General features: G+C 49.8%; 2 protein-coding genes across 8 annotated transcripts in view; one reads left to right on the top strand and one right to left on the bottom strand.

Annotated features, from left to right (window-relative positions):
- Window positions 1-2: 2 nt before the first annotated feature.
- Window positions 3-11168, top strand: Bysl (bystin like). Of its 4 annotated transcripts, none has more exons than XM_074082207.1 (7): window positions 3-631; window positions 5438-5600; window positions 8261-8423; window positions 8937-9070; window positions 9668-9828; window positions 10025-10127; window positions 10541-11168. In XM_074082207.1, exons 1-7 carry the CDS (start codon window positions 367-369, stop codon window positions 10812-10814), a joined length of 1263 nt encoding a protein of 420 aa, XP_073938308.1. In that variant the 5' UTR covers window positions 3-366; the 3' UTR covers window positions 10815-11168. The 4 variants fall into 4 exon arrangements, with proteins under 4 accessions (XP_073938308.1, XP_020012863.1, XP_020012862.1 ...); XM_020157274.2 differs by having other exon boundaries at window positions 4-631; window positions 8261-8378; window positions 10536-11168; XM_020157273.2 differs by having other exon boundaries at window positions 4-631; window positions 8261-8399; window positions 10536-11168.
- A 1524-nt stretch (window positions 11169-12692) lies between these two features.
- The window catches only part of Ccnd3 (cyclin D3), an 81921-nt gene continuing 67306 nt past the window's right edge, over window positions 12693-27307 (bottom strand). For 3 of the 4 annotated variants that reach the window (XM_020157271.2, XM_074082211.1, XM_020157272.2), the window contains exons 2-5: window positions 17951-18166; window positions 15055-15214; window positions 14313-14449; window positions 12693-13845 (exon numbers count right to left, since the gene is read on the bottom strand). In XM_020157271.2, the coding sequence (XP_020012860.1) occupies window positions 13678-13845; window positions 14313-14449; window positions 15055-15214; window positions 17951-18121 (636 nt within the window). In that variant the 5' untranslated portion in view covers window positions 18122-18166 and the 3' untranslated portion in view covers window positions 12693-13677. Of the gene's footprint in view, window positions 13846-14312; window positions 14450-15054; window positions 15215-17950; window positions 18167-19044; window positions 19350-27307 lie in introns of those variants that run through there. The other variant, XM_020157270.2, reaches the window with a different exon arrangement.

The raw sequence follows: 27307 nt of genomic DNA, 5'->3' as shown, positions 1-27307 counted from the left end.
GCGACTCCAGTGACGTCATCGTCCCGGGTCCGCCCCGAAACTTGCAACTCGGGAAGTTCCCATCTGGCCGGGTATCCTAGGCCTATATCTATGAATTCTGGTGAGCGTTTCTCGGACTGCTGCTACTTAGAGAAGCCAAAATTAAAGGCACTGAGTTTATCTGGGACTCCGGAGAGCGCATCTCCAGGACCCGGGAGCTCTTTGATGGGTGGGGCGGCGCCTGTGGCACTTCTAGCCTCCGAACGCTTGGGGGAGCTGTGATCTCTGCGTGTCTTGTGCGGCACTGGAAGTCACTGCGCAAGCGCACTTTGGGCTTTTCGTCGTCCCCACGTGCGAAATCTTCTTGGCAACTTTTACAAAAAAAAAATGCCCAAATTCAAGGCGGCCCGTGCAGCTGGGAGTCAGGAGAAGCATGCGCCGCTGGCCGAGCAGATCCTGGCTGGGTACACAGTACGGCCAGGGGCCCGAGAAAAGCGACGGGGTCGCGGGACCGAAGAGGAGGAAGAGTATGTAGGGCCCCGATTGACCCGACGGATTTTGCAACAAGCCCGGCAGCAACAGGAGGAGCTCGAGGCCGAGTACGGAACCGGGGACCGGCCGGCCAAGCCGCTGGAGCGCGCCACGCGGCTGGGTGAGTGCCGCTGGATGGGATGGGCCGGTTTAAAGGAGTCCGTGAGGAGAGAAGTTTGAAATTGATGTTGGGGCACATTACGCCCTTGTAGGATTAATGAGATGAGAGAAAACCCTGGCCAGAGTATTTATTCACTAGTTTTTGTTTGTTTGGTGGTATTAGGGTGTGAACTCAGGGCCTTGTACTTGACAGGCAGGCGCTCCACCACTTAGCTACGCCCCCAAGTCAGATCCACTGGTTAAGTGTATGTGGGATACCTGCGTCGTGCCTTGTAGCATGGTAAGAGTTTGCATGATTAGAGTAGAGATGGCAGGGGGGAGAAATGAACCAACCCTTGTATGCACATATGAATAATAAACGAAAAATGAAAAAAAAAAGGCTCCAACTCTACCCCTGTAAAAGAAAAAAAAATACTGTTTTGTTTCAAAAGTGATAAATGTTAAGCAAAAAGAAAAAAAAAGTTTAAAAAAATCACAATATCAACTATGGAAATACCTTAAAAAAAATGATTAGAGTAGAGATAAAGTAGACAGGCGGCTGACTTCAGGGCTGAAGTGTAATCCTGAAGAGAGACAATTAGAATAACATACTATTCTAAACAATAGACAATTAAAGGGCTGGAGGCGTGACTTAAGTGGTAGAGTGTATGCCTAACAGGAGGCCCTGAGTTCAAACTTCAGTACCACCACCAAAAAGAAAAAAAATGCTAGAAAAACAGACAATTAAAATAAATATATTCCATGATAAAGTATCACTTCTCTGATAAAAATAGCATTAATCTTAGAGATCAGGCTTCGCAGTTTGCACACCTTCAAGCTGAGACTTGGAGTCTTGAATGGGAAGTGTTCCAGTCAGCAAAATACAGTGTTATTTAGGGGCTAAAGAGGGAAAGAGATGGATTGAAAGATGTTCCATCTTTTCCTCATTAGGGAGGAAGTGTTGACTTCTGAGTTTTTGATCTTCCAGCCTCATCTTATTTGTCCTAAAAGTAGTATTTGACACAATTGAATATGGCCTCGTGGCTGTAGTTGTTTTGTTTTTGAGGTAGTATGTCACTATGTAGATGAGATTGGCTTTGAACTGCACATCCTCCTGCCTCAGCCTGCTGACTGCTGGGATTACAGCATCATCACACCAGGCTGGTTACTTAGTTTCTAAGACATCACACACCTGTTTTACTGCCACCTCACTTCTCAGTATCTTTTATTGATCTCTTCTCTTGTCCCCAACCTCTTATTGATGTGCCATGGGACTCAGTCCTCAGAACTCTTTCAAATGCATTCTTTTCTCTGTTGCTGTCATCAGAGCATTTCATTGTTTAAAATCATCTATTTGGTAACTATTAGCAATTTTATGTTCCAGACCTGATTTTTTTTTTGGAGGGGGGAGGGGGAATGGAGTTTGAACTCAGGGCTTTGAACTTGCAAAGCAGGCACTCTACCACTTGAATCACACACCAGTCCATTTTGCTCAGATTATTTTGGAGATTGGGTCTCAGTATTTGAACCTCAGTCCTCCCAGTCTCAACCTCCCAAGAACCTAAGATTATAAGTATGAGCTACCAGCACCAGCCAGACCTGATTTCTTCTTCTTCTTCTTTTTTTTTTTTTTTTGGCAGTACTGGGATTTGAACTGAGGGCTTCAGGTTTCCTAGGCAGGAGCTCTTACCATTTGAACCACTCCTCCAACCTTGTGTAGAGTAGGGTATTTTTGAGATAAGGTCTTGAGAGCTATTTGCCTGAACTGGCCCAGACTGACTTTGAACCTCAGTCTTCCTGATCTGTTCTGCTGAGTAGCTAGGATTACAGGTGTGAGCCACTGGTGCCCAGACAGACCTGATTTCTTCATGAAACCTAGATTCTTATAACCAGCTGTCTATTTGGTATTTCCAAATTAAAGTTTAATATTTATCTCAAATTTAACATGTTGGAAACAGAAATCCTGACCTTCTCACCAAACCTGCTCCTCCTGCTGCATTGTGGTGTCTCTTAGAATGATCGCCTTCCATTTGCTTAAGGCGGAAACCTTGGACTTGTCTCTCTCATTCCACATCTGATTTGTCAGGAAGTCCTGATGACTCTGCCTTTAAAATACACCTAGAACCAGACCACTGTTCACCACATTGAGCCACCATCCTGTTGGAGTTGCCATAATCTCTCACCTGGATTATTACAGTAGCCTCCTAATTAATATCCTGTAACCTCTGTAGTCCACTCAACAGCTAGAGATCTACAATGTCCTGTGTGACCTGCTTCCAAGGCCAGTCTGCCCTCTTCTACTACTTTCTCTTTTGCCCTCTCCACCCCACCAATATCCATTCCTTAAGTGTGGAAAGTCAGGGCCTTTGCACCAGTTGTTCCTTCTTCCTGGAGTATTCTGTTCACAAACCTGCAGGTTTGCTTCCTCAGTTCTTTATACCTTCTCAAGCTTGTCCTAGCCATGCCATTTCAAATTGCACCATCCACACCTGTCTGCATCCTCCTGATTTCTTTGCCCTCTTCATTTGATAGCCCTTGTCCTCTTTTAAACCAATGTAGTTATTTATTCTCTAGGTTCAATCCCCAGCACCACTTAAAAAAAGGGAGCAAGGGGTCTGGTGGTATGGCTCAACGGTGGAGCACTTTTCTGCATGTCTGAGGCCCTGTGTTCCATTCCTACATAGTTGGGTCGGGGGGAGGGAGAAACACCAAATTTATTTGTTTTCTCCACCAATTGGAATATAAACTCAGGTAAGTACAGAAATTTTTGTTGCTCTCGTTTGTTGATCTCATCTCTTCCCAGCACCCACAGCAGTGCCCCACATAGAGTAGCACAGTGTTTGCAAAATGGATGGATTACTGAAGGTGGTGACAATAGTAGGAGTCAGGCCTGCAAAAGTCTTGGAGGCTAGACCAGTATTTAGAGCCATCCTCACAACAATGGGAAGCTGTTGGAGAAGTCCTAGAGTATAGGACTGGCCAAATCAATTGTGTGTTTCTGAAAGCTTACTGTGGCTGAAGAATGGAGAATGAGTTGGAAAGAAGTGAGGTCAGAAACATGGAGACCAGTTAGGAGATGGTCAGATTAATCTAGGCCAGAGGTGATGCTGATGTGGGCATAGACAGGGCTGTGAAGGCTTTGAGGGACCATCTGGGTCAAATCAAATACGATTTAGTAAGTGACTGGATGCGGAGGGTTAGGACAGAGGACAAGACAACCACGTCCTAGGTTTAGCACTGGAGGGATGGTGGTGCTGCTTACTGAGCTGTGGAAGTTTGAAGTACCTATGAGTCATCCAAGGACAGCTGTACAAGGAACACCTGGAACTGGATCTGAGCCAATGGGGGAGATTGCCCCTACAAGTACAGACTTAGAAATTATTGGCACGTTCAGCTTTTTATCACACACTACCTCTTTTTCTTTTTTTTTTTTTTTTTTACTGGTAGTGGTGGGGTGCTAGGAATTAGCCTCAGGGTCACTCATGCTAAGCATGCACTCTTCTGAGCTATAACCCCAGCCCACCTCTGTTGTAGATCCCTTTCCTGATGCCCAGCCACTTGTCGCCTTCCAAAACTCAGTTATTCAAATGTATTAGTGATTTAGAATCTGAACTCCATCCTTTGGCCTTTGAGGCTCTGTAGACTAGCTTGGCTTTTCTCATCTAACCCTATTTCCTATTTCTTCTTTTTTTTTTTCACCATGCTGGGTTTGAACCCAGGGCCTCACACTTGCTAGAGAGGTGCTCTGCCACATGAGCCATACCTCCAGCCCTTTGCTACTCTAGTTATTTTTCATATAGGGTGTCACCCTTTTTGCCTGGGATCAGCCTTAGACCATGATCCTCCTACTTTTATGTCCATCATAGTTGGGAGTACTGGTGTTTACCACCACACATTGCTTATTTGTTGAGATGGAGTCTGGCTAACTTTTTGCCCTTGCTAGCCTCAAACTGGGGTCCTCCACATCTCTTTCTGAATAGCTGGGATTGTGGCATTTACCACCAGGCCTACCTTATGACCCTATTTTTGGCTATTTAATGCCCAACATCCAACTCTGATAAGTCTTTTTTCCAAGTCTGGAACATATGCTCTTGCTCCCAGACTGTCTGCCCAGAGCTTGCCCATCCTCCACACCCATCTTCTAAATTCCCGTGATATATATTGTCTCTACTACTCACGTTAGCACGTGATCCATCCTTGCTGTGTGAGTAGCATAGTGGTGAAGAAGAATGCACAGTCAGGCCAGGCACTGGTGGCTCATGCGTTATAATCCCAGCTACTCATGAGGCAGAGATCAGGAGGATCGTTGTTCAAAGCCAGCCCTGGCAAATAGTTCTTGAGACCCTATCTCGAAAAAAACCTACACAAAAAAAGGGCTGGTGGAGTGGCTCAAGGTTTAGGCCCTGAGTTCAAGCCCCAGTATTGCAAAAAAAAAAAATGGGTGCACAGTCAGGACCCATGGGCAAATCAGCTTTCCCGTGCTTCCTTGTCCCTATTGAATTGGGTATAAGATAGTGCCTACTTCCTGCGGTTGGCGGGGTTAAGCAGGTAAGGCATTCGGATGCAGGACAGTTCCTACTGCGTAGCTGAGAGTGGTGTGCTGCCATTTTTGCAGACATTGCTATCTCATTATTTCATATGTTACATTTTGTTTCCCAAGCAAGATTGCAAGCCCCTGGGGACAGAAAGGTAGTATGTGTCTCATGTCTTCCCTTGCACACATCTGTATCTATGGCAAGCACCTGCGGCCTGCGCCACAGTTGCAGTTAAATTGACTCAGAAGGCCCACCCCTTGCCATACTCATCCCTTTCCTCTTCCCACTTCTAGGGCCCAGAGTGCCACAGGATGGATCAGATGATGAGGACGAGGAGTGGCCCACCCTGGAGAAGGCAGCCAAAATGACAGGGGTATGCCACCCAGCAGAGGTGGTCGTGGACCCAGAGGATGAGCGTGCCATTGAAATTTTCATGAACAAGAACCCTCCTGCCAGGTAGGGCTGGGGATTCGGGATGGTAGATCCTGATGCAGAGTTCCCATAGGGCAGCAAGTGCCCTGGTGAATTTTCTGCTCCTGCCTAAGCATTGCCAGTTGGGGGGCCCATCTTGACCAAACTGGCCCATTCTCCAAGGATCTTCCTGAAAGGGAAAGACCCAGACTCAAAACATCTCTTCTTCCATCCTTTCATTCCAAAACTGCCTGGATTATTCAGGGAAACAGTCGTAGGTGACCCAGCCATTGCATTTGGTCTTGGCATGCTCAGTTTTCTAGTGGGAAGGTCAATTTCCTTAGACATATCTCTTCCATACCCTAAGCTTCATTTAATCCAAGACTTTCAACCTCAGCCCTATAGGCAGGCATCTGGGGCTGGGAAACTCTTTTTGGTGGCTAGAACACAAGGATGTTTAGCAGATACATGTGACATCTACCCTCCATATGCCAGTGGTGATGTTCCCTCTAGGTCTAATAACCTAAAATGACTCCAGACATTGCCAAATGTCCACTGAGGGGCAAAATTGCCCCAGTTAGAATCTCAGTTTAGAACCACTAATTTATTCCCATCTGTAGTAAATGCTGTCTTCAAAATACGGGCATTTTTACTGTCTGTGGTCACATTCTTAAGCCTATTCATTTGGCCCTGGGGAGAGGAGTCTAGGGCAAAGGCCCTCAAACAGTTCATTCTGTCCCTGTGATAGTAACACAGGGCCCTTGGTTCTTCAAGATGGTTAGGGTTAATACAACTCTTCCTGCTAATGATACTATAAAAGACAGGGGGACTGAATGACAAGTTCTGTGGCAGGCAGCTTGAGGGCACAGAATGAAGGAATAAGCTCCTCCCCCAGATGGATGCCTGGAAGCTGCAGTATGTGTAACAAGGTGTGGGCTTGGGTTATGCACCTGGCTCCCCAAAGAGGCTGTCCAGTTCTCACTCAGTGCCTTGTAACTGGTGCTTCACAGATAATTCTGAAGACTAACAGAATGGTTTTCCAGCTTGCAATAAATAGAAGAGACATCTAGAAAAGGGATTCCTAGCTGGGCGACAGTGGCTTATGCCTGTAATCCAAGCTACTTGGGAGGCAGAGATTAGGAGGATTGTTGTTTGAAGCCACCCTGGGCAAATGGTTTGCAAAACCCTCTCAAAAATGCCCAACATAAAAAAGGGCTCGCAGAATGACTCAAGCAGTAGAGTGCTTGCCTAGCAAGCATGAGTCCCTGAGTTCAAATCCCAGTACCACCAAAAAAGTGTGTGGGGCAGGGGGACTTCTGGTAGTCTTGAGAAGTGACAGCTGGCATCTTTAGAACCACATGAACTCACCAGTCAGAGGCCCGTTGTAGTCTGGGAGCAAATTTCAGGGCACCTAGCCAGGTGAGGTGGCTCATGCCTGTAATCCCAGCTATTCCATATGCAGAGATCTGGAGAATCTTGGTATGATGCCACCCTGGAGAAAGTTAGCTGGGCGTTTTGGTGCATGCCAGCTACATTGGAGACATAGGTAGGAGAATCACAGTCTGAGGCTGGCCAGAGTAAAAACATAAGGTGTGGCTCAGGTGGTAGAATGCTTGCCTAGCAAGCACAAGGCCCTGAGTTCAATTCCCAGTACTGCCCCAAAAAAGGAGAAATTGAAAGACCAAAGTTTCACTCTTCTCCCCCCCACTTAGCCGTGAGGCTTCAGGTGAGTTACTGGCCTGAATCTCAGTTCCTTTGTATAAAGGGAATAAAAGCACCTCCATTAAAGAGTCACAAAGACTGACACAATATCTGGAATGTCCCAAACTCTGAGTGCTTCCTGGGACTCAGAGAACCTGCAGTTTGGGTTTTTGTTTTTTGCTTTTTTTCCCTGATGATGCTAGGAATTGAATCTTGGACCTTAAGCGTGTTAAGAAAATGCTCTACCACTGAGCTATACCCTCAGCCCAGGGGCAACTTTAAATAATGCATCAGCAGCCTCTGCCAACACTGCTATCAGACCATAGCCCAAGTTGATGGTGATTCTGTGAAGGCAGGACTGTGTTGGGTATCCTCTGTTTAAAAAGGCTAAGAAAAATGAAACTAGTCTTAGGAGTATTTCCACAGATTTTAGTAAATTCAAATGGGGGAGAGTTTGTGCCAGTGTCTCCTTAATGATGGAAGGTGCTTGAAATCTTGGCAAGTAATTGAGACATGTCAGATCCTAGAAGTTTGTAACTGGAACATCCTCCCTGTTGTGCCAGCTTTTGGCTGGTGTGTTTGAAGTAAGCAGCATTCACTGCACATTTGCTTTGCACTGATAGTTCCAAGTAGTGTGTGGGCATTCCCTTATTTAATCCTTAAGTTAGTCATATGTTTTACATCTAAGGAAAGCTGAGGCATGGATTGGTAAAGTCACAGGCCCAAGGCCAGACAAGGCATGCAAAAGCCACAATGTAAACCTGAGCAGATGAGTTCAGAGTCCAGGTTCTTAACCCCTGCATGACTGCCAACTTTGTCCTAAGTGGAATGACTTGAGTCTTTTGCGCTCAGCAGTGACTCATGGTGGGCAGATGGGCTTCAGGGGGGCCAAGGCTGTACTCTCTGCAGGATCACAGCTTGTCAGCACTCACAAGGGACTGTGAGGGAAGTCTGGAGCTTCCTGGACAGTAATCACAGCTTTTCTTCCTCCATTCCTCTCCTAGGTGCACCCTGGCTGACATCATCATGGAGAAGCTGACTGAGAAGCAAACCGAAGTTGAGACGGTCATGTCAGAAGTGTCGGGCTTCCCTATGCCACAGCTGGACCCCCGGGTCCTAGAGGTCTACAGAGGGGTCCGGGAGGTACAACCTGAGAGGGCAGCCATGGTGGGATATACTTATGGGAGTTACTGTCTCAGGTATTGGGGCCTACATCTCGTCTTATAACAAGTAAGGCGTAGCCAGGTGCCAGTGGCTCATGACTACTCAGGAGGCAGAGATGAGGAGGATCGTGGTTTGAAGCCAGCCCAGGCAACTAGTTCACGAGACTCTATCTCAAAAATACCTAACACAAAAAGGGCTGGCAGAGTGGCTCAAGGTGAAGGCCCTGAGTTCAAACCCCAATACTGCAAAACATAAAATAAAAAAACAAGCTGTGATGACCGAGGGTAGGCTAGGCTGGAGGCAGTGCGTGGGGGTTGAGATTCTTGCTCTGCCTCCCAGCGACCTCTGGGTAAATTCCCCAACTCTGGTCTTCTGAAGAAAGAGGATAGTAATAGCACCACCCTACAATTGTGAGAACAAACAAGTTAGCATGTGTAGAGCACCTGGCTGAGACCCTGGCACGGGGCCCGGTGATGTAGGTGGTAATGGTGATGATTTTGCCTCCCTCGTCCCCAGGTGTTGTCTAAGTACCGCAGCGGGAAACTGCCCAAAGCTTTCAAGATCATCCCTGCATTGTCTAACTGGGAGCAGATTCTCTATGTCACAGAGCCTGAGGCCTGGACTGCAGCTGCCATGTACCAAGCCACCAGGTGGTGTAAATGGGTTACCATGGTCGTCGGCAGGGAGGGTGTGGGCCACCCTCACGCTGGCGCTTTGCCCACAGTTCCATCATGTGCTTCTTCCTAGGACCATTTTCCTGGCTTTTCCTCTTTCGTTTTGGGTTGAAAACCCTCTGTCATGAGCTTCTAGGGAAGAGGTTTATAGCTACTGGGATACAACCCTGGTGTGTCAGTGGCCTCAGAAGTCTGTGGTTTGCCAGGCTTGCTCAGGTTCTTTGTGACAGCAAGGTAGAGGGAAGCCATGATAGGAAAGGAGGGTGAGTCACTGAATAACCTCCAAAGACTGAACTGGGGGTGTACTTGCCCAGCATGCCTGAGGCCCTGCTCAGTTCCCAGCTCTTGGAACACACCAGACAGACAGCATGCACCCTATTTTGGGTACATCCTCTTGCTCCTCCTGTTCCTCTCTAAGCTGACCTGGGTGTGGTACTTAACACAGCTCCTCCACAGCCCTCTCTGTAAAGATGTCTCCATATCTTAGTATAAAATCTCATATGCACCGTCCACAGTGGTGTTTAAAGGGCAGATTCAGACTGTCACGTGACTTGAGAATTCCCACCCCACTAGGATCTTTGCCTCTAACCTGAAGGAACGTATGGCCCAGCGCTTCTATAACCTCGTCCTGCTTCCCCGGGTGCGAGATGATATTGCTGAGTACAAACGACTCAATTTCCACCTCTACATGGCCCTCAAGAAAGCCCTGTTCAAGCCCGGAGCCTGGTTCAAAGGTGAGAGCCCCAGAGCTGCGAGTTGGGAAAGGATGAGCAAGAGCTTCTGGAGGTGACAGAGGCAGACCTAACTTGGGGAATGACTCTCTCCGAGGCCACATGTCTGCAGTGATCCCTGGGGTGGGATGGCTGGGGAGTCTTCTTCTCACCTCTTCTCACCTCAGACTTGAAGTGACTGCCTTCTGGCCCTCCCCAGGAATTCTGATTCCACTGTGCGAGTCTGGCACTTGTACCCTCCGGGAAGCCATCATTGTGGGTAGCATCATCACCAAGTGCTCCATCCCTGTGTTGCACTCCAGGTATTGTTGGAAGAGCGGAGCAGATGGCAGTGAATGGCCACATAGTGGAATTGCCAGGACTTGGGCATGGGGGCAGAATGGAGGAAGAGCTAGAAATACCTTGAGTTTGTGAATTGTTTAAGTTGGGGTGTGGGGGGGTGTCCACTGGAATATGGTGCACAGTAAATGGATGAATAAATGAATAGGAACCTGGGAAGTAGGTAAGGGTGGGCATGGCGAGGCATTTTGATTTAGGGACTTGTAGTCTAAGGCGAAGGTATGGGATTGATGTGTGTAGAGGTGGTAACTAGGATCCAGAGAGTACAATAAAGTTGTATAGGTGAGGAGTGCCTGCAGTGGGGGTCAGCAGAGGGAAAGAAAAAGACTCCTTTCTCCAGCATCTCCCTCATGACTTTCCCACCCCACCAGTGCAGCCATGCTGAAAATTGCAGAGATGGAATACAGCGGTGCCAACAGCATATTCCTACGACTGCTGCTGGACAAGAAGTACGCACTGCCCTACCGAGTGCTGGATGCCCTAGTCTTCCACTTTCTGGGCTTCCGAACGGAGAAGCGCCAGCTGCCAGTGCTCTGGCACCAGTGCCTCCTAACATTGGCCCAGCGCTACAAGGCAGACTTGGCCACAGAACAGAAGGAGGCCCTCCTGGAACTGCTCCGGCTGCAGCCCCATCCACAGCTGTCCCCTGAGATTAGGCGTGAGCTTCAGGGTGCAGTCCCCAGAGATGTGGAAGATGTTCCCGTCACTATGGAGTGAGAATGGCCCAAGGAGCATGGGATCTGTTGGTGACAGAGGGTGACACTTCATGGCTAAAGACCTAAATCAGGGCACTGGGGCATCTGTGGCTCCCAGTCTTGGGCAGGGGAACTGAGTTTGGTTGGCTCCTCCCATTCTAGACTTTGGTCTCTGCTCACTTCTGGGACCTGAGGTTCCACACCCCAGCATTTCCACACCCAGGCTGGGGCTTGGCATAAGTCCTTCCTTCCCAGCTATTGTGTCATGTCACTGGGATGCTGATTAAACAAAGGCAGGTATTTATTGGAGCTCTGGGTTTTGGCGTGGTCCATGGAGGCCTTCCTACTTCCCTCTAGCTTTCCTGTTCTCAATTTGTTTCTCTAGGCTGTACTAAATTTGTTCGCCCCAGTGGGTGCATTGTCTCCTGCTCCTGACAGGACACCACTGCTTTGGCAGTACCAGCAGGTTGTTGGGAAGCTAGTCAGGGCAGAGCTGTGGATGAAGCCTCTCCTCAAGGACAGAGACAAGGAAGGTCAGGCCCAGGAATGAGTAGATCCAAGTCAGCACCAGTAAGGGTTTCTTCCTAGCTTTCTGACCAGTGGTTAGTGAATTAGGGCCAAATGCCTATTTTTATGTAGCTGGTGAACCAAAAAATGATTTTTACATTTTGAAATGTTTGAGGGGAAGTTAAAAGGACAGTATTTTGTGACATGGGAGAATTACATGAAATTAAATTCTTAGTGTCCATAAAGTTTTCTTGGAGCACAGCCATGCCCCATCCATTTTGCTTACTGTGGGTGCCTTTATGCCACCATAGCAGAGCTGGGTGTCACCCTCCTGTAGACACTTGTTACTCGCTTTTGAAAATGTGTTTGTTGCTGCCCGATTAATGTTTGGAAACAGGTTTACTTGAGTGCAGAAAACTGTTCCCAGCTGAACCAAGACAAATGACAACCCAAAACTACCAGTGCCCTCAGCTCACCCATGTCTGGGAGGTATTGCTGCTGTTCCACCACTGCATCAGAACAAGGTGTAAGGTCCACTTCCACAAGCAGGGGCCATATTTATTATAGGTTGTTTCTTACCCATTAACATGTAAAAGTATGCTTTTTCTTTTAAAAAAAAAAGGGGGGGGCTGGTGGAGTGGCTCAAGTGATGAGTGCCTGCCCTGAGTTCAAGCCCCCCAGTAACACCCCCAAACAAAAAACACATTTAGGATTTTCTTTCCTACAGTGCTGGGGCCTCCTGTGTGCCAAGGAAGAGCTATACCGCTGACCCCCACCCAGCTCCACTCGGTTTTTTTTAAGAGAGGGCCTTGTCAGGTGCTGGTGGCTCACATCTGTAATCCTAGCTATTCAGGAGGCAGAGATCAGAGGATCACTGTTTGAAGCCAGCCTGGGCAAACAGTTCTGGAGACTATCTCAAAAATATCTAACAGAAAAAAAGGACTGGCAGAGTGGTTCAAGGTGTAGGTCCTGAGTTCAAACCCCAGTACTGCATAAATAAATAAAGACAGGGCCTTGCCACGTAGCCCAGGCTGGCTCTACCTTACAAGTGCTGAGATTACAGGCCTATGCCTCATTTGGTGACATCATGTTTTTGGTGATTGCACCTCAAGCCCCATTTTCCCATAAGCCTTCTGGGGTTTGCCATGCAATTCTCATGGTGCAGTGATTTTTTTGGAATGCTTAGGTCACATAAGGCAGAACTGGTGGGCAGAGACTGGCCCCCAAATCCATATAGGCCCTGTGTAGAAAAAGGTGTTCTATGCTTTAAACATTTGACTCTGCCTCTTCACTCATTCAGTTTACAAAGAGGTCAACACCATGGAATCCAAGAAGCCAAAGCCGGTTTTATTCCAGAATCTTTATTAAGGCAGCATGATGGTCCTGGGCTACCAGCCTAAACCTTGTGGCCTTAGGAAAGACCTGTGTCAACAGGGCTTGCCTCCCTCTCCAGACAGGGGCTATCACCTCCAAGGCATCCCTGCTTCATCCTCCTCACTGGAGGGTGGAACAGAGAGCCAAGGGGAGAGGAGGGCACAGCCCCACCCCAGGCTGTAGCAGCTCCTGGGCCACAAAGATTCTGTAGCTGGCAGCAGAGGGGAGGGAAACAGCAACCACCAGGGTTACCACCACTTGTGGGGTATAGGCCCCACTGCACCCTCTTACAGTTGTACTCAAGCAATTAATAAATTAAAATGACTTCATCCTTCAGCACCAAACCCCTCAATCACACAGGAGAAGCTGAGCAGAAAGCAAAGCAAGGAGGAATTTGTTGGTTCATGCCCCTCTGACCAAGGCCTAGGCCCTTCCCTCTAGGAGCAGCTGGGAGCATGGATTATATAGGGGCCTCCAAAGTGCTGAGAGGAGCCATCTCAACTGTTTTCAAGATGCTTGAAGGACCCCAATCCAAATGCAATAACCCTAGAAGGGGCAACACCTTTGGAAGGCACTGGGGCATTTTGGCATGAGAGCCCCAGATAAAGGGGGCCTCAAAAAAGGAATGCTGGTGCATGAATTTTATTGTTTGTACTTTGTCTGACCAGCCTGGCCCAGCCTCAGCTATAGACGGAAGGAGGTGAGCTGGTCAGAGGCAGGAGAAAGAGGAGCTGACTGGCCATGCAGACAACATAGCTGGCTAGGCCCCTTAGTGCACACTGCGGGGATAGGCAGGACCTGGCCCCTTGGGCTTTGTGAGGGGAAAGAAGGAGCCCCCTCTTGCTTCAGACGTGGCATGGATTGTTCCTAGAGGCAGAGAAGGTGTACCAATGGCCCCTCCCCTGCTTAGTGGCCACTCGAGGGGGCCTGTCCGGGGCTACAGGTGGATGGCTGTGACATCTGTGGGCGTGCTGGTCTGGCTGGGTCCCTGGCTGCTGGCGCCCCGGGGGGCTTTGGGTGCCGGACTGGGGGTGGTCTGGGAGGCTTCTCTCAGGCTCTCCCTGAGCGCAGCTTCAATCTGCTCCTGACAGGCCCGCAGGCAGTCCTGGGAACAACAGAACATTGAGGAGTCCCTGGCATCTGGCAGCAGGTGCAGGGAAAGGATGCCTCACCTCCAGGCACACAGGGAGTCTGGGGAGGTTAGGCCACAGCCCAGCCCAGGAATCTGGTCTACAGTTCTCAGAAACTGGCAAGAGGATGTGGCAAGAGGGTGTGAGAGCAGCACTGCATCCGACACCAAATCCCCAACCCCCTTAACACCGCACACCACTTGGCAAAAAAAGGGCGCCTAGGGCCAGTGTCCTTACCCCACCCAGGACACTTGCTCCTCTCCAGACCACAAGGGCAGGACATGAAAGGCCACTGAAACAGGCATGGAGTGTGAAACCAGAAGTTAGGCCCCAGGGTTGGGGGGTGGGGTGGGAAAGGTATGCCTCCCTCTACTGGGGGCCCAGGGAATAGCACTGCTTTGTGAAGGGGCACACTGCTCCCTGCCCAGCTGGTAACACTCACCACTTCAGTGCCTGTGATTCCTGCCAGCAGCTCCGTGAGCTCATCCCCGGATGTGGAGCAGGCACCCAGGCCTTGCACTGCAGCCCCAATGCTGCCTGTTGCAATCATGGATGGCGGATACATGGCAAAGGTGTAATCTTGGAAAGGAGAGGAAACCATGAGACAGGAAACCTTGATATGGCCATCAGCTGACTTCCTACTCCTTCGTGCCAGGGGGCAAAGGATAGACCCCCCAGGAGTGGGCGAATGAGATATGGGTAAGGGAGAAAGGCTGAAAAGAGCCACTTTCTTAAGAGAGGATCAGGATGTGTGTTAGGGTTGAGTTTGTTTTTTGTTTTTGTAGTGCTGGGGATGCAACCCAGGGCCTCAGCATGGTAGGCAAGCAGGGAGGGCCACTGAGCTATATCTCAAGCCTGAGATGATGAAAGTGAACAGCAAAATTCCATCCATCCAGGGTGGGCCTAGCCAGGGACTAGAGAATACACAAAACCTTCCCTGGTGTGGAAAGCCAACAACTTGTTCACTGTGAGACCTTGGGCAAGTCACTTCTCACTACACTCTCAGTGTCTCACCTACATACTCGTCTCCAATCCCATATAACTCTGATTACTGAAAATAGGAGCTTGAAGCATTTACAATTTTCATGAGTGAATTTTGAGAGGACTATAAACTAGAATTTCCTAGTTACCTCTTACCCTTCTGATTTTCTGATTTGGCAAAAAAATGTGTGCCCGGCTCTTACCTGTAGCACAGAGGGCCAGAAAAGTCTGGGCATGCTTTCTGACTAAGGCCTGCCGGTCACTGGGCAGAGAAAGCCGATGCAGAATCAGGGCCAGGAAGTCATGTGCAATTACAGCAGCCAGGTCCCACTTGAGCTTCCCCAGGACCAGCACCTCCCATTCCTGGGGGTGAGGAAGGAGGGTGGAGTCAGTGGCCAGAGAAACGGGATGGGAGGGACATAGCAGGACACTCACAGAGAAGGAAGCCCAACAAACTTGAAACTCAAGACCTCAGTTCTGCTTCTGGCTTCTGGGACTGGTACAACAGAAGAGTACAGGGTAGGAAGAGCTGGGAGGCATTTGCTCTGAGCAACTATTGATCACTTACTAGTTATCAGGACTACATGAATTATCCCTTTTAATCCTGACATGAGCATGAATTTGGAGGCTTCTCAAGGACTTGAGAAAGGGGATGTCACCTCTAGCTTCCCCCTGCCCAACTCTTATCTCAATAAACCTCCACCTCTTAAAGAAACAGGAGTAAACATGAGGCCACTCTTCCTATGACACTCTGAGGTTCCTCAAAGGGGAGGTTGCCCAACCCAACCCACATCCCCTTGGTGGGACATAAGGGGTGGGTTCTGGGGTGTAACACCCCACCCCATTCCCTTTAACTGGAACCTACAATGTCTGGTGTCACTTGACTCTCAAGAGAAGAGGGAGAGGCCAAATCAGACAGGATGGATCCAGATGACGCCCTCCCCCCCCAAGGAACCAAGCCCTGTCCCCACCTGCCAAGCCTATATACCAATACCAGGTCTTTAGAGGTAGGTTGGCACCCCACTCCAGTCCACTCATCTGGGGTTCCCTGACCTGGCCCATTTCTGAATCTCACACATGAGGATTTCTTCATTGTTTTATCTCAGGAAGGAACTAGTGGGTTTGACTCCTTACTGAGGCAGAAATAGCAGCCCCACCCAAACTCTTCCAGGTCCCCAGCCACAGCAGTCCCTCTCTTGGCCCCCACCTAGGTGTCAGCCCCAAGATTCTCACAGGGCCCCATTAGAAACAGCCCAAGCTGGAGCCAGGTTTCAGCTCCCAGGCTCGCCCCAGTGGCCAGACTCCCCACACAAGGTAAACAGAGAACACTCAGCCACCAAAGGAACATCCAGAAGGTAACCTGAGGTGGGGCTCTCCCAGTGGGAGGCTGGAATCCTGGGGGAGGGAAAGTAGCCACCCTCCCCTGAATCAAGGTGATCCCTGAGAATCAAAGTCCTGCTTGGAGAACTCATGGGAGGGATTAGCTGTAGGGCAGGCAGCATCCATCACATACATCCATGGCCAAATTCAAGGCTCAGTGCAATGCTGACCTGGACCTCTCCCTTCTTCCCTGGGCCCCAACCCTCTCTGCTGCACAAGATCTTAGACTACTGGAGTTCTCAGTGGACCCTCCCAACTCTGACCTTTTAAGAAAGTGTCTGTATACCCCCAGCTCGGGCTAAAAAAGCTCCACCCCCACCAGCACATACCCTACCCCAATCTTCTCACAAAGAGGAAGTCCTCTTCTACCTTCCAGCCTCAACCCACCAAAAACACATCTTGCTTCCTGGCCCTGGAAACCAGCTGCACCTACACACTGGCCCAAAACTACCAGACTCATCACAGAGAGCTGTGGGGCCTCCCGGATTCCCAACTCTGGCCTCCTACTCCCATCTCTGAAAGCAACTTGGCAGGAAAAGGAATCCAGTTCCCCACTCACAGCAGTCAGAGGCCCCAGTACCCTAGCTTCCCAGCCAGCCAATCACAGCCGCCTGCTTGCTGCCCTCCTCCCTGGGAGATGGGGCCCAGAGACTCCTCTCAGGGTCAGGAGTCTTGGCCTGCCACAGAGCAAGGTGAAGGGAGGTGCCAGCTCAATCACCAGGTCCCTTGGGAGATGATGTGCAGGCCCTAAATACCCTCTTCCAGATCCAAGCAGCTTCCCACCTCCTCCCCCAGACTCCTCAGAGGCAGGGCAGAACCCTGACTGTCCTGCCCTGCCTGGAGGAGCCCAGCCCAAGTTCCCAGCAAGAGGCCCAAGGAGCCACTTCCCAAACCACAGGAGTGACAGCAGCTCCCCACAGGGTTATGAAAGCCCTGGGTAAGAGTGGGCGGGCCAGGGGAGGGGGCATCATTATCACTTCGGAAGCAGCAGCAGCTCAGCTCCCAGCTGGGGGCCTTTGGCTAAGAGGGAAAAGGTGTCTTTTCCACTGGCCTAAAGCAGCTGCTCCACTTTTTCAGAATGAGGACAAGGAAGGGAGGATTAGGAAGGAGCTGTGTCTTTGGGGTGAGAAGGGAAGGGGAAGGAAAGACTAACGGGATGCAGGAAAGACCTCAGCACTTCCTTAGAGCAATCAGAGCCCGGCTTTAATCGGCTCTGGGAGACTTTTCTATCACAAAGTCCACGTAGGGACAGACTCAACCAAGGCAGCCCCCTCCCCGACTTGTAGCACATTCCAGTCCCCCAACTTCGGTGTGGGGTGTGCAGGCATGCCCTACTTCTGCCGCTGATAAATAACGCATAGTGGTGGTGTAAAACTCAGAGGCAGAGTGCTAGGGTACAGACATGCAGTTCGACTTGTTGCTATCTGGGGGAAAGACCAGGAAGGAGTGGCACCCCCCTGAGGTCACAAGGAGACCGATTTAGTTTAAGCCTGTGACTCAAGCTGGACCATCACACTGCACCGTCACACCCCACATTGTTCCATCTTTGTCCTACCCCAGTTCTTTAAAAAACAAAACACAACCCTCAGCTTGCCTGAACCCCTTCCCAGTGGGCAGAAAGCCTCAGGTCTTGGCTTTCCTTTTCCTGGGAAATCCGGTGACAGTTTGTGTTGGGATGGGGAGGGTGGGGGAGATGGGGGGGGGTGGTTACATACGCACCCGCAACTGCCAGGGAGACACGGCTTGGTCAGTGTAGATGCACAGTTTCTCGATAGTCAGGGGCGTGGTCTCCCGCAGCTTGGAGGCCAGCAACAGGCAGACCGAACCTAGGAGTTGCAACTGTGCCTTTCTGGTGGGGACGCAGGACAGGTAGCGATCCAGATAGTTCATGGCCAGGGGGAAGACTTCCTCCTCACAGCGCTGCTCCTCGCACACCTGGGGGATGGCGCACGGTCATTACTAGGGCAAGAGCGGGGGAAACACTTGCGGGGGCGGGGGTGCGTGCGGAAGGGAGGTGGATTGGGTAGCAAAATTGAGACGGGGGTAAGCTACTTACAGTGACAAAGACCAATAACAGAGGATGCGTCCTCCTCAAGGTGACGCCCCCCCACTTCCTCTGCTTTGCCTCCTCCCCGCTACCCCGGCGTGTGTGCGGGGGGGGGGGGGAAGCAGAGGCGCCCCTCCTTACCAAGGATTCCAGATTCCCCTCCCCCACAGCGAGGGGAAGGAGGGTGGAAGGGTCACCCACAGTAGCCGGAGAGCTGGGACCTTACCCCCATTACCACTGCACACACCCAAGGGGAAGGGAGGGGACGCCTGCCTCTGTCTCCCGCACTTTTCATTTTCCTGTCGGCCGGAACAGCGCGCGCGCCACCCCCACCGGCTTCCCCGCCAGAACCCCCGCGACAGACACAGGAACCAGCCTGGGGCGGGGGCGGCCAAGCCCAAGGTTTTTCCAAGCAAGCTCTCCAGAGAAGATCGGGAGGGGGAGAGAAGCAGGAGACGCTAAGAGAAGCCGGAGTGGGGGGGGGGGGGAAGGGGAGGGTGGCCCTTGGCCCGTTTTCCCGGCCCGAAGACAAGCTTAGTTAGGGTGCCAAATGACTGGCAGTCACAGAGGAGCCGACTGGGATTGGCTTAGAGAAGGGAACAACACGGAGGCAGCTGGGTAGGGTGCCCAAGTGAAAAAGGCCAGGCCCCGGAGATCGGGCCACCGGATCATCTCGCAGACGCTAACTGGGATCATGGTGTCCCGACAGGGTGGCCTCGGTGTGTGCAGAGCGGGGATCGGCGTGGGGACAGAGGGAGACGCGTACCTCCAGCATCCAGTATGCCAGCATCTTCCGCATGTGCGGCTTGATCTCCTTCTGCACGCACTGGAAGTAGGAGGCGCGGGGCACGTAGCGCTCCTCCAGGCGGAGCAAGCTCTGCAGGACACGCTGGTCCCCCAGCAGCCGCGGGTCCGGGCCGGCCCGGGGCGCGTGCCGGGTGCCCTCGCAACACAGCAACTCCATGATCAGCGCACGGGGCAGGGCGGGCGTGCGGGCCGGCGAGGCAGAGCACAGGCGGCGGGCGGGTCTGGCGCGGGCGCGGGCGCTGGCGCTGGCACTGTGCGGAGAAGCCCCAGCCCGCCCGCCACCCGCGCGCGCGCCGCTTCCCTGACAGGCGCCCCGCCCCTCGCGACGATGTAGCAACCGTGGAATGCTCCGACGTCGCAACGTTCCAAGGGGCGGGGCGGCCGGCGCCCAGACGGAAAGGGCTGGCGGCGCTCGCCCCTCCCTCCCCGCGGCCCCATTGGTCCGCAGGGCTCAGGCCGCCGGGCTTCCGGGCCCTTGGGGCACCCCGATCGATGGGGTGGAGAGAACTTTCTGGGAGGTGTCTTCTTCCCCATCAGTGGGCCCTCCCAAGTAAGCTTCCCTGACTCCTAGACTCACCCAGCAAAGAACTTTTCTCCAAAGATGATTCATTCATTCGAGTATTCACTCGTCAAACCCCACCTTACCAGCCGCTTGGCTCTAAAGGAATGTGATGATAGCTAGTTTTTAGTGAACGGCGTTCTAAAGCACACGTGTATAGCATCAAATTTTCACGAAAGCTCTGAGTTAGGTATTATACTTGTTTTACAGATGAGGAAACTGAGGCATTGGGAATCTGGCCATCTGGCTCCAGAGTCTTCGTTCGCCACTCTTTCTTCTTAAACTGAGTTCCCCAGACCATCGACTCTGCGCGGGCTGGGAGCCTAGCTGCCTAGAAAGGTCGATTCTCAGGCCTGGTGAATCCAAATCTGCATTTTTAGCTAGCTCCCTGTGCACTCGAAGTACGACCAGCTTTGGTCTACACCAGCTTATTACAGAAATACACCGGGCAGAAAGACCACGGATTCAAGGCCTCCCCTTGTCATCAGCTCCTTGTGTGGACTCAGTTCTGTCGGGGGAACGAGACGCCTGCTGAAGGAATTTCTTGCGCAGACTTTGTGAAGACCTACCAGCTGCCATTTCTTCCACATCCCAAACTTTGGGTTACTTTGTAGTGTCTCCCCCCCCCCCCCACCATGGACCTCAGGTGACCAAGTAGCAGAGCTCAGGCATTTAAAAGTGTTCCAAACGGGAGGAAGCTTTGGGGACCCTCCAGGGCGCTCCAATTGTAAGAGACGCAAAGGAAGTAGCTGGAGAAATGGTCTTGTGTAACAGAAGGTGCACGCTCTACGCCATTTTCTCAATGAATTGTCCTCTTTTACCATAATAAATTTTATTATAGTTCTCGTATCACGAAAACATTCGCTTACACTATAGAAAACTGCTTGCAATTTTGAATATCTTGAGATAACTCTTTAAAATGTCAATGTTTATTTTTCTAACTTTTATTGTATGAATAGCCACGTGTTAATGGTACTAACACAATTTTTTTCGACTAAAAAAAAATACTGTTAAACACTCTGCCATACCCTCATGGATATGGGAAAAAAGATGAACCCTGTGGCACCTTTTCAGTGGCTGCAGAGTATACCAGTGGGTGAACGTATCATAATGTATGTTACCAAACCTGTATCCCAGCTGGGGGCAGGGCTCAAGTGGTAGAGCACTGTGTACCAAGCCCAAGGCTCTGAGTCCAAACCCCAGTGCCACCAAATGGCATTCTAGGTCTTCCCTATCACAAAGAACACTGTAAAACATTTTTGTGGTAATAGCGCCGTGCACACTCACCATCATTTCTAAGAGTGAATTAATGTCTAGAAGCAGAGTTTCCCAATCTAAGGTTATGAAACATTCTAAACCTTTTGATACAGTTCTTGTTACCAAACTTCACTGCAGAAGTAACACTAGCTTTTTTTAGTTTTTCTTCTTTTTTTTTTTATTTTGTGAGACTGCGGTTTGAACTTGTAAACTCTACTACTTGAACCACACCTTCAGTCCATTTTGGAGATGGGGGGGGGTCTCGCAAGCTATTTGCCTGGGCTGGCCCTGAACCTCAATCCTCCAGATCTCAGCCTCCCAAATAGCTAGGATTACAGGCGTGAGCCACTATTGACTGGCTCCTCAAAGGATTTTTTTTTAATAGACTTTTTAAATAGCTTAGTTTTATGTAGCCCTATTTACCAATATTTTCTTCAATGATTTCTGAATTGAATAGTACCTTCCCTGACCTAAAATTATAGAAATACTAAAGAAATCCAAGGAATATTTATTAACGAATTTTAACTACCAGGGAGCTCTGGAGAAAGCAGATAGATGCCTCTGTCCTGCCTCAGAGCTTCTCATTCTTCAAGTGTGTTCATGAGGAAACCCCAAAATCTGCATTTTTAAGAGTATATATGCAAAGTTTTGTTTTTCTTTGTTTTGCTTTTTATGTGCCATACTGGGGACTGGACCCAGCACTGAGCACTAGGCCCGTGACCTACCACTGAATTACCCTCCAGCCCCTAAATAAATACTAAGGAGTGTCTCTAGCTTCCTTGCTCCCAAATGATGGGCCAGTGTGTCCCACTGTGCTGATTCAACCACCTGTCCTGTACCCCACTCACTTCCCTGCCGTAAGTACCCCTTCCTGGTTTTTGAATTTTACACGGTGCCTCATTTCGGTCACTTACCGAAAATACTTGCAGTAGGAACTGGTCCTCAGAATTCCTACTGCTTTTGTCTAAGAACCCTCATCCATGAGGCTGTGCGAATGTGGTTCAAGAGAGCACGTGCCTAAGCATGCATGAGGCCGTAAATTCAATCCCCAGTGTCACACATTCTCACACAGAACCCTCATCTGGTCTTTACTCCAATATTGGGCATTCAAAGTTCATCACTCTGAAATATCCCAGAGAGAACTGGCCTGTAACTACAGTAAGAGATGTATAAATTAGGTAAAAATCCAATTCGAAACTAAGATGGGAGCTGGGCACCAGTGGCTCACACCTGTAATCCTGTCTACCCAGGAGGCAGAGATCAGGAGGATCAAGATTTGAAGTCAACCTGGACAAATACTTCGTGAGACCCTCCTCAAAAAAACCCATGACAAAAAAAAAAAAAATAAAGGGCTGGCAGAGTGGCTCAAGGTGTCGGTCCAGAGTTCAAACCCCAGTCTGCAAAAAAAACAAAAAAAGAAAGAAGGAAGGAAACTGAGATGGGCAGAGAAGGAGGGCACAGCATCTCCTTCTAGCAGGCCTCTAAAAACAGGCCAGGGCCCCTGGCTGCCCTCCCCCGCTCCTCAGCCTTCCTGTATCCCTGTTCATCTCACTTCCTCCACCCGAAGTAGCCTCTCAGTTCACTCACTCATCTTCCCAGGCCCAGCTGAGGTCCACCTGCTCCAGACAGCCTTCCTAGAACGGCCTGGCGACAGCAACCAGCCCTCTGGCCTCCACACTCCTGCAGATCCCACCGCAAGTGCTGGGAATTGGCTGTCTGGTCCTGGCCCTGCTGTCTTTCCTCAGTCAGCCCCGTGCTGTGACCACCAGCAACAGTAACAGCCCTTGGTGCAAACTCAATACGTTCCAGGCACTGCACATACCTGGTCCATATGGAATCATTTTATCTCCATAACGACCTGATAGGAAGTTTACTATTATTTGGTTCCCTTTTAACAGAAGCCAGCTCAAGGTCACATAGTAAGTGGTAGAGATGAAATTCAACCAGTAGTCTGCCTCCAAAGTTCATGCTCTATTGTTTTGTCTTTTTTTTTTAAACCCAAGCTGGCCTCAAACTCACAGTCCTCTTGCCTTAGTCTCCCAAGTGCCAGAATTAGAGACACGCACCACCATGCCCAGGCAGAGGTTCGTGTTCACTTCATTTTCCTGTCTCTTGTGCCATCCTGTGGGTGTGTGGGTATCGATTATTAGTTATTGATACAGTAACTGAAGAAGAAACTGTCTAATCCTGAAAGCTGGAGCGGGCTCCTGCGCTGCACACTGGGGAAGGGAGTGCCTGGTGTTCAGACCTTTGTGACAGTCACTCTGCTTCCTTCCAGCTTGGACAGGCATTTCAAAGCCACTCTGTCCTGGCCCTTTGGGGCCAAAGAGCTGGCCAGCCACACTTGGGTTGGCCGATGACATGGAAGATGGCTCCATGGAGAACCAGGGCAAAGGGACTCCTGGGAAGTGGGTTGATCTCCCTGGAACTTTTCCATTGCCTCCCCTCAAGAGGAACAAGAAAGGAAAAAAGACAGAGTGGGCTGTGGGCATGGCTCAAGTGGTAGAAGCCCTGAGTTCAACCCCCCAAAAAAACAAAACAAAACAGAGCAATGACCTGGGTCAGAATGGGGAGGAGCTTCTGGCCAGGTGCATTCAATTAGAAAAAGTTACTCAGTAAAATGGCCAATTAGAGGAAGGCTGGAATGGAATGTCACAGGCCAGAGGGGAAGCCTGAGGACCAAGGACACAACGCTTTCTTCCTCCTCTTCACCATTGAAATGGCTCCATCTGAGAATTAGAAGGAGGAATAAGGTGACACTGAAGCCTGTCCCCCACAGTCCACCATCTATGACTCAGATACCTTCAGGCCCAATGAGATGTCAGGCAGCCCTGAGCCAAGTGTGGGGCTGGGGAGAAGGTGAGCAAGGCTCGGGAATCAAGCCGCTTTTAGTTCAAAAACTGGCTCCTCACCTAAGATGTTGAGGCAATTATTGGAGCCTCTCTCTTGGCTGTTTCTCTTTTTGTCCAGTCAAGATAATAAGGGCCTTACCCTCTAGGGGTGCCCTGAGGACAGAACCAGCAGAAAACATGTTCCCATGTCTGGCACAAAGCAAACACTTAAAAATGGTAGCTTCTGTAATAATAATTGTTGTTATTCCCTTTCCCAAAAAGCTTTGTCAGCTGGATGTAATTCCAGCACTTGGGAGGTGGAGGCAGGAGGATTACAAGTTCGAGGTGAGCTCTGGCAAAAGTAATGAAACCCTGTCTCAAAAACGAAATGCAAACAAAAGGGCTGGGGCTGTGGCTCAAGTGATAGAGAGCTTGCCAGCAGGAGGACCTGGGTTCAATCCCCAGCATCCCATTGTGACGATGGGACTGAGAAGCTAAACTTCTTCATCCATATGTACATACGGGCAATTCACAACAATAAACATAATACAGAGGCTAGTATTGAACCCAGGGTCTTCTGTATGCCAAGGACACCCCCCCCAGCCCCAGCTGGGCCTCCGGTTATTAATATGCATTAATATGCATTGACATGAATGCAATACCGTAAACATGTAACTACAGAGTTCCTCCATTGCTCCACGTGTGCTCCAATTGGTTTTGCTATTGTTTTCTCCTGATTAGACATGGGCTAAGCATTTTTGGTAGTGATATTCCATAGGTGATATGTTTAAATATATTTGCATTGTGAAAAAAATTAAACATATCAAACTGAACATAATTTAACATTTTCTTTGCAGATTCAGGAGACACCTGAGTGCTTACAGTGTTCTCTTTGTATGTCTGGGGTTTGAATTCAGGGCTTCGCACTTGCAAAGCAGGTACGCTACCATTTGAGCCACACTTACAGTCCATTTGGCTCTGGTTATTTTAGAGATGGGGGTCTCTCAAACTATTTGGCTGGGCTGACAGTGAAGCTCAATCCTCCCAATCTCAGCCCCCTAAGTAGCTAGGATTACATTTGGTAGTACTGGTTTTTGAACTCAGGGCTTTGTGCTTGCTAGGCCTGAGTTCAAAAGTTCTGCTATACCACTTGAACCACACCCCAAGCCCACTTGTTCAGTATTTCATATCAGTAATCTTTACTTCTTGCTTATTCATTGCTATCAGTAAACACTGAACTACTTCCAATGTCTACAAAATACTCTATTTATAAACTGTGACCATACCAGCTACTCTAATGTATTATATACATTGCAGATCACTCAAAGAAATATTAAAAGAATAAGACAAAAACACACACACATACAATTGTTTGCGCTTCCTTCCCATTTGACAAAGGAGTGTCTCCTGCTCAGAGTGCACCAGATTTACCATCCACCTCTCAAACTTCCCTATTGATTAAGACTCAGTCCTACTGGGCCACCTTCCCCACACAGCCCTTCAGGCAGTACTATCAAGTCAGAACTGGGTGTGAGTTGACCTGTTTGCTCTGTTTCTGTTTCACATGGGACACTGGCTTCTTGGCAACCTCATATGGAAGGCCAATGGCATGTTACATTTAATTTTGCCAAAACGGAAATCCTAACCTTCCGCCAATAAACCTGCTCTTCTCCAGCTCCCCATCTCAAAAAACTCCCAGCTCAGTCGGGACACTTGGTGGCTTTCCTGACTCCTCTCTCAAAGCCATATTCCTCCACCTGCAGATCATAGAGGAGCTACTTTGAAAAATTTCCAGACTCTACCCTCCTTCCTTCTCCTCCTGGTGCAAACTCACCCCTCCTTTGACCTTACTGGTCTCCCACAGCCAACCTGAGAGACCATTTCTGGTACCCAGTACCGATTTCTACTTGACTCTATGTCCAAAATGCATTTGCCAGTTCTCTTCTGTCTTCTATCGTCACTGCTACCACCCTGGCCTGAGTGGCATCACTTCTCACATGGTTTTCAGTGATGGCTTCCCGATGGGCCTCCCTGATCTACCCTTGCCCCTCCAGTCCAGTCTCAAGCCAGCAGCCCGTTCAGGCACTCCATGAAATTTGGAGTGACTGCCAAAGACCCCACGTGATCAGCACCTTCCACTTCTCTCTCCCACCTGCTCTGGCCACACTTCCTGGCGCTTACCAGGCATACGTGTTCCCTCTGCCTGGAACGGTCTACCTCTGGATACCCACAAGGCCCGCTCCTCCACTTCCTTCAAGCAACTCCAAAACCCTATTCCTCTTACAGCCTTTCCTGGCCATCCTACCTAAATGTTTAATGCCCCTAGCAGCTGTGATTCTTCCTATATCCTTCTACCTCTTTGTTTTCTGTTTATCACAGACCACTAAAAATACTATGTACTTTACTTAGTTATTCTGTTCACAATGTATCTGCTTCCTCACCACCCCACCACCGGGCACTGGTGGCTCACGCCTGTAATCCCAGCTACTTAGGAAGTAGGGAAAAAAAAGGAGGTAGAGATCAGGAGGATCGTGGTTCAAAGCCAGCCCATGCAAATAGTTTATGAGACCCTATCTCAAAAGAACCCATCGCAAAAAAAAAAAAAAAAAAGGGCTGATGGAGTGGCTCAAGGTTTAGGCCATGAGTTCAAACCCCAGTACCACAAAAAGCAAAAACAACAACAAAACCTGAATGGTGCCGGGTTCACAGATGCCTGAAGTACACAGGATGGTTCTTGCAAGATGGGAAGAGTGGGCTGCCCTGGGAGGGGCTGGGGTTGGGTGATCCTGGTCATCTGAATGAACTCCAGGAGCCATGGTGGCAGGACTGAGACTACAGGAGCTCAAAAAGTGAGTGGGAGGAAGACAGGAGAGGCAGGAAGAAAGAGGCCACCTGGAGACAGTCTGAGTGGTGGGCACTGTGCAGGATGACCCAGCTGCAGACTGAGCATGCAAGGTAATAGTCATAATAATGGATTCCACTCGCAGAACACCTTCTCCAAACCAGCCACTGAGCGCTTCGGCACATCTGTTCAGTGCTGTTACGTGCTGTCTGTCAGTACCTGAGACACAGAAGGGAAATGAGAGACCCAAAGAGCCAGGCAAAGCCCCAGTGGCAGTCACACAGCCAGCAAGTGGCTGACTTTGCACTCCTCAGAAGCAGATCCTAAGACAAGGATTCAAGTGAAGTCATGCACCTTACAGGTGATTTACCTGAGAGCTGATTCCAGGAAGCATCCAAAGGGGAGTAGAGAATGAGTTGGCAAGGGACAGAAGGGACACAGTGCATTACTAAATAACCACAGGGGACAAATGGAGCTCAATCCTGCCTCAGAAACCCAGGAGACAAGGAACAAAAAGCTCATGCCATCAAGTGACTAGATGAGTGTAAGGGAGCTGGGGTATTTCTCCATCAATTCCCAAGAGCTGTTGGTTTGAGCTGCTGGGGACGAATGTTTCCTAAGGAAGGACACAATGGACTCAGATAATCACAGCAAACCGGCAGGTAGAGTCTCAGTGCTGGTCATCAGAAGCGAGGCTGCCCACGAACCTAGGAAGGCATGCTGGGATTTTAGT

Source organism: Castor canadensis, chromosome 8 (assembly GCF_047511655.1).
Source record: "Castor canadensis chromosome 8, mCasCan1.hap1v2, whole genome shotgun sequence".
Taxonomy (NCBI): domain Eukaryota; kingdom Metazoa; phylum Chordata; class Mammalia; order Rodentia; family Castoridae; genus Castor; species Castor canadensis.
Note: the sequence above shows the minus strand (reverse complement) of the source record. Positions and strands in the feature narration are given on the sequence as shown.

What these genes read in the sequence shown, in the direction of transcription:
- Bysl (XM_074082206.1), top strand. Translation starts at nt 367, where the DNA reads ATGCCCAAATTCAAGGCGGCCCGTGCAGCTGGGAGTCAGGAGAAGCAT. An exon ending in GCCATGTACCAAGCCACCAG is followed by an intron (nt 9,071 to 9,667) that starts GTGGTGTAAATG and finishes CCACCCCACTAG; the next exon opens with GATCTTTGCCTCTAACCTGA. An exon ending in GCCCGGAGCCTGGTTCAAAG is followed by an intron (nt 9,829 to 10,024) that starts GTGAGAGCCCCA and finishes GGCCCTCCCCAG; the next exon opens with GAATTCTGATTCCACTGTGC.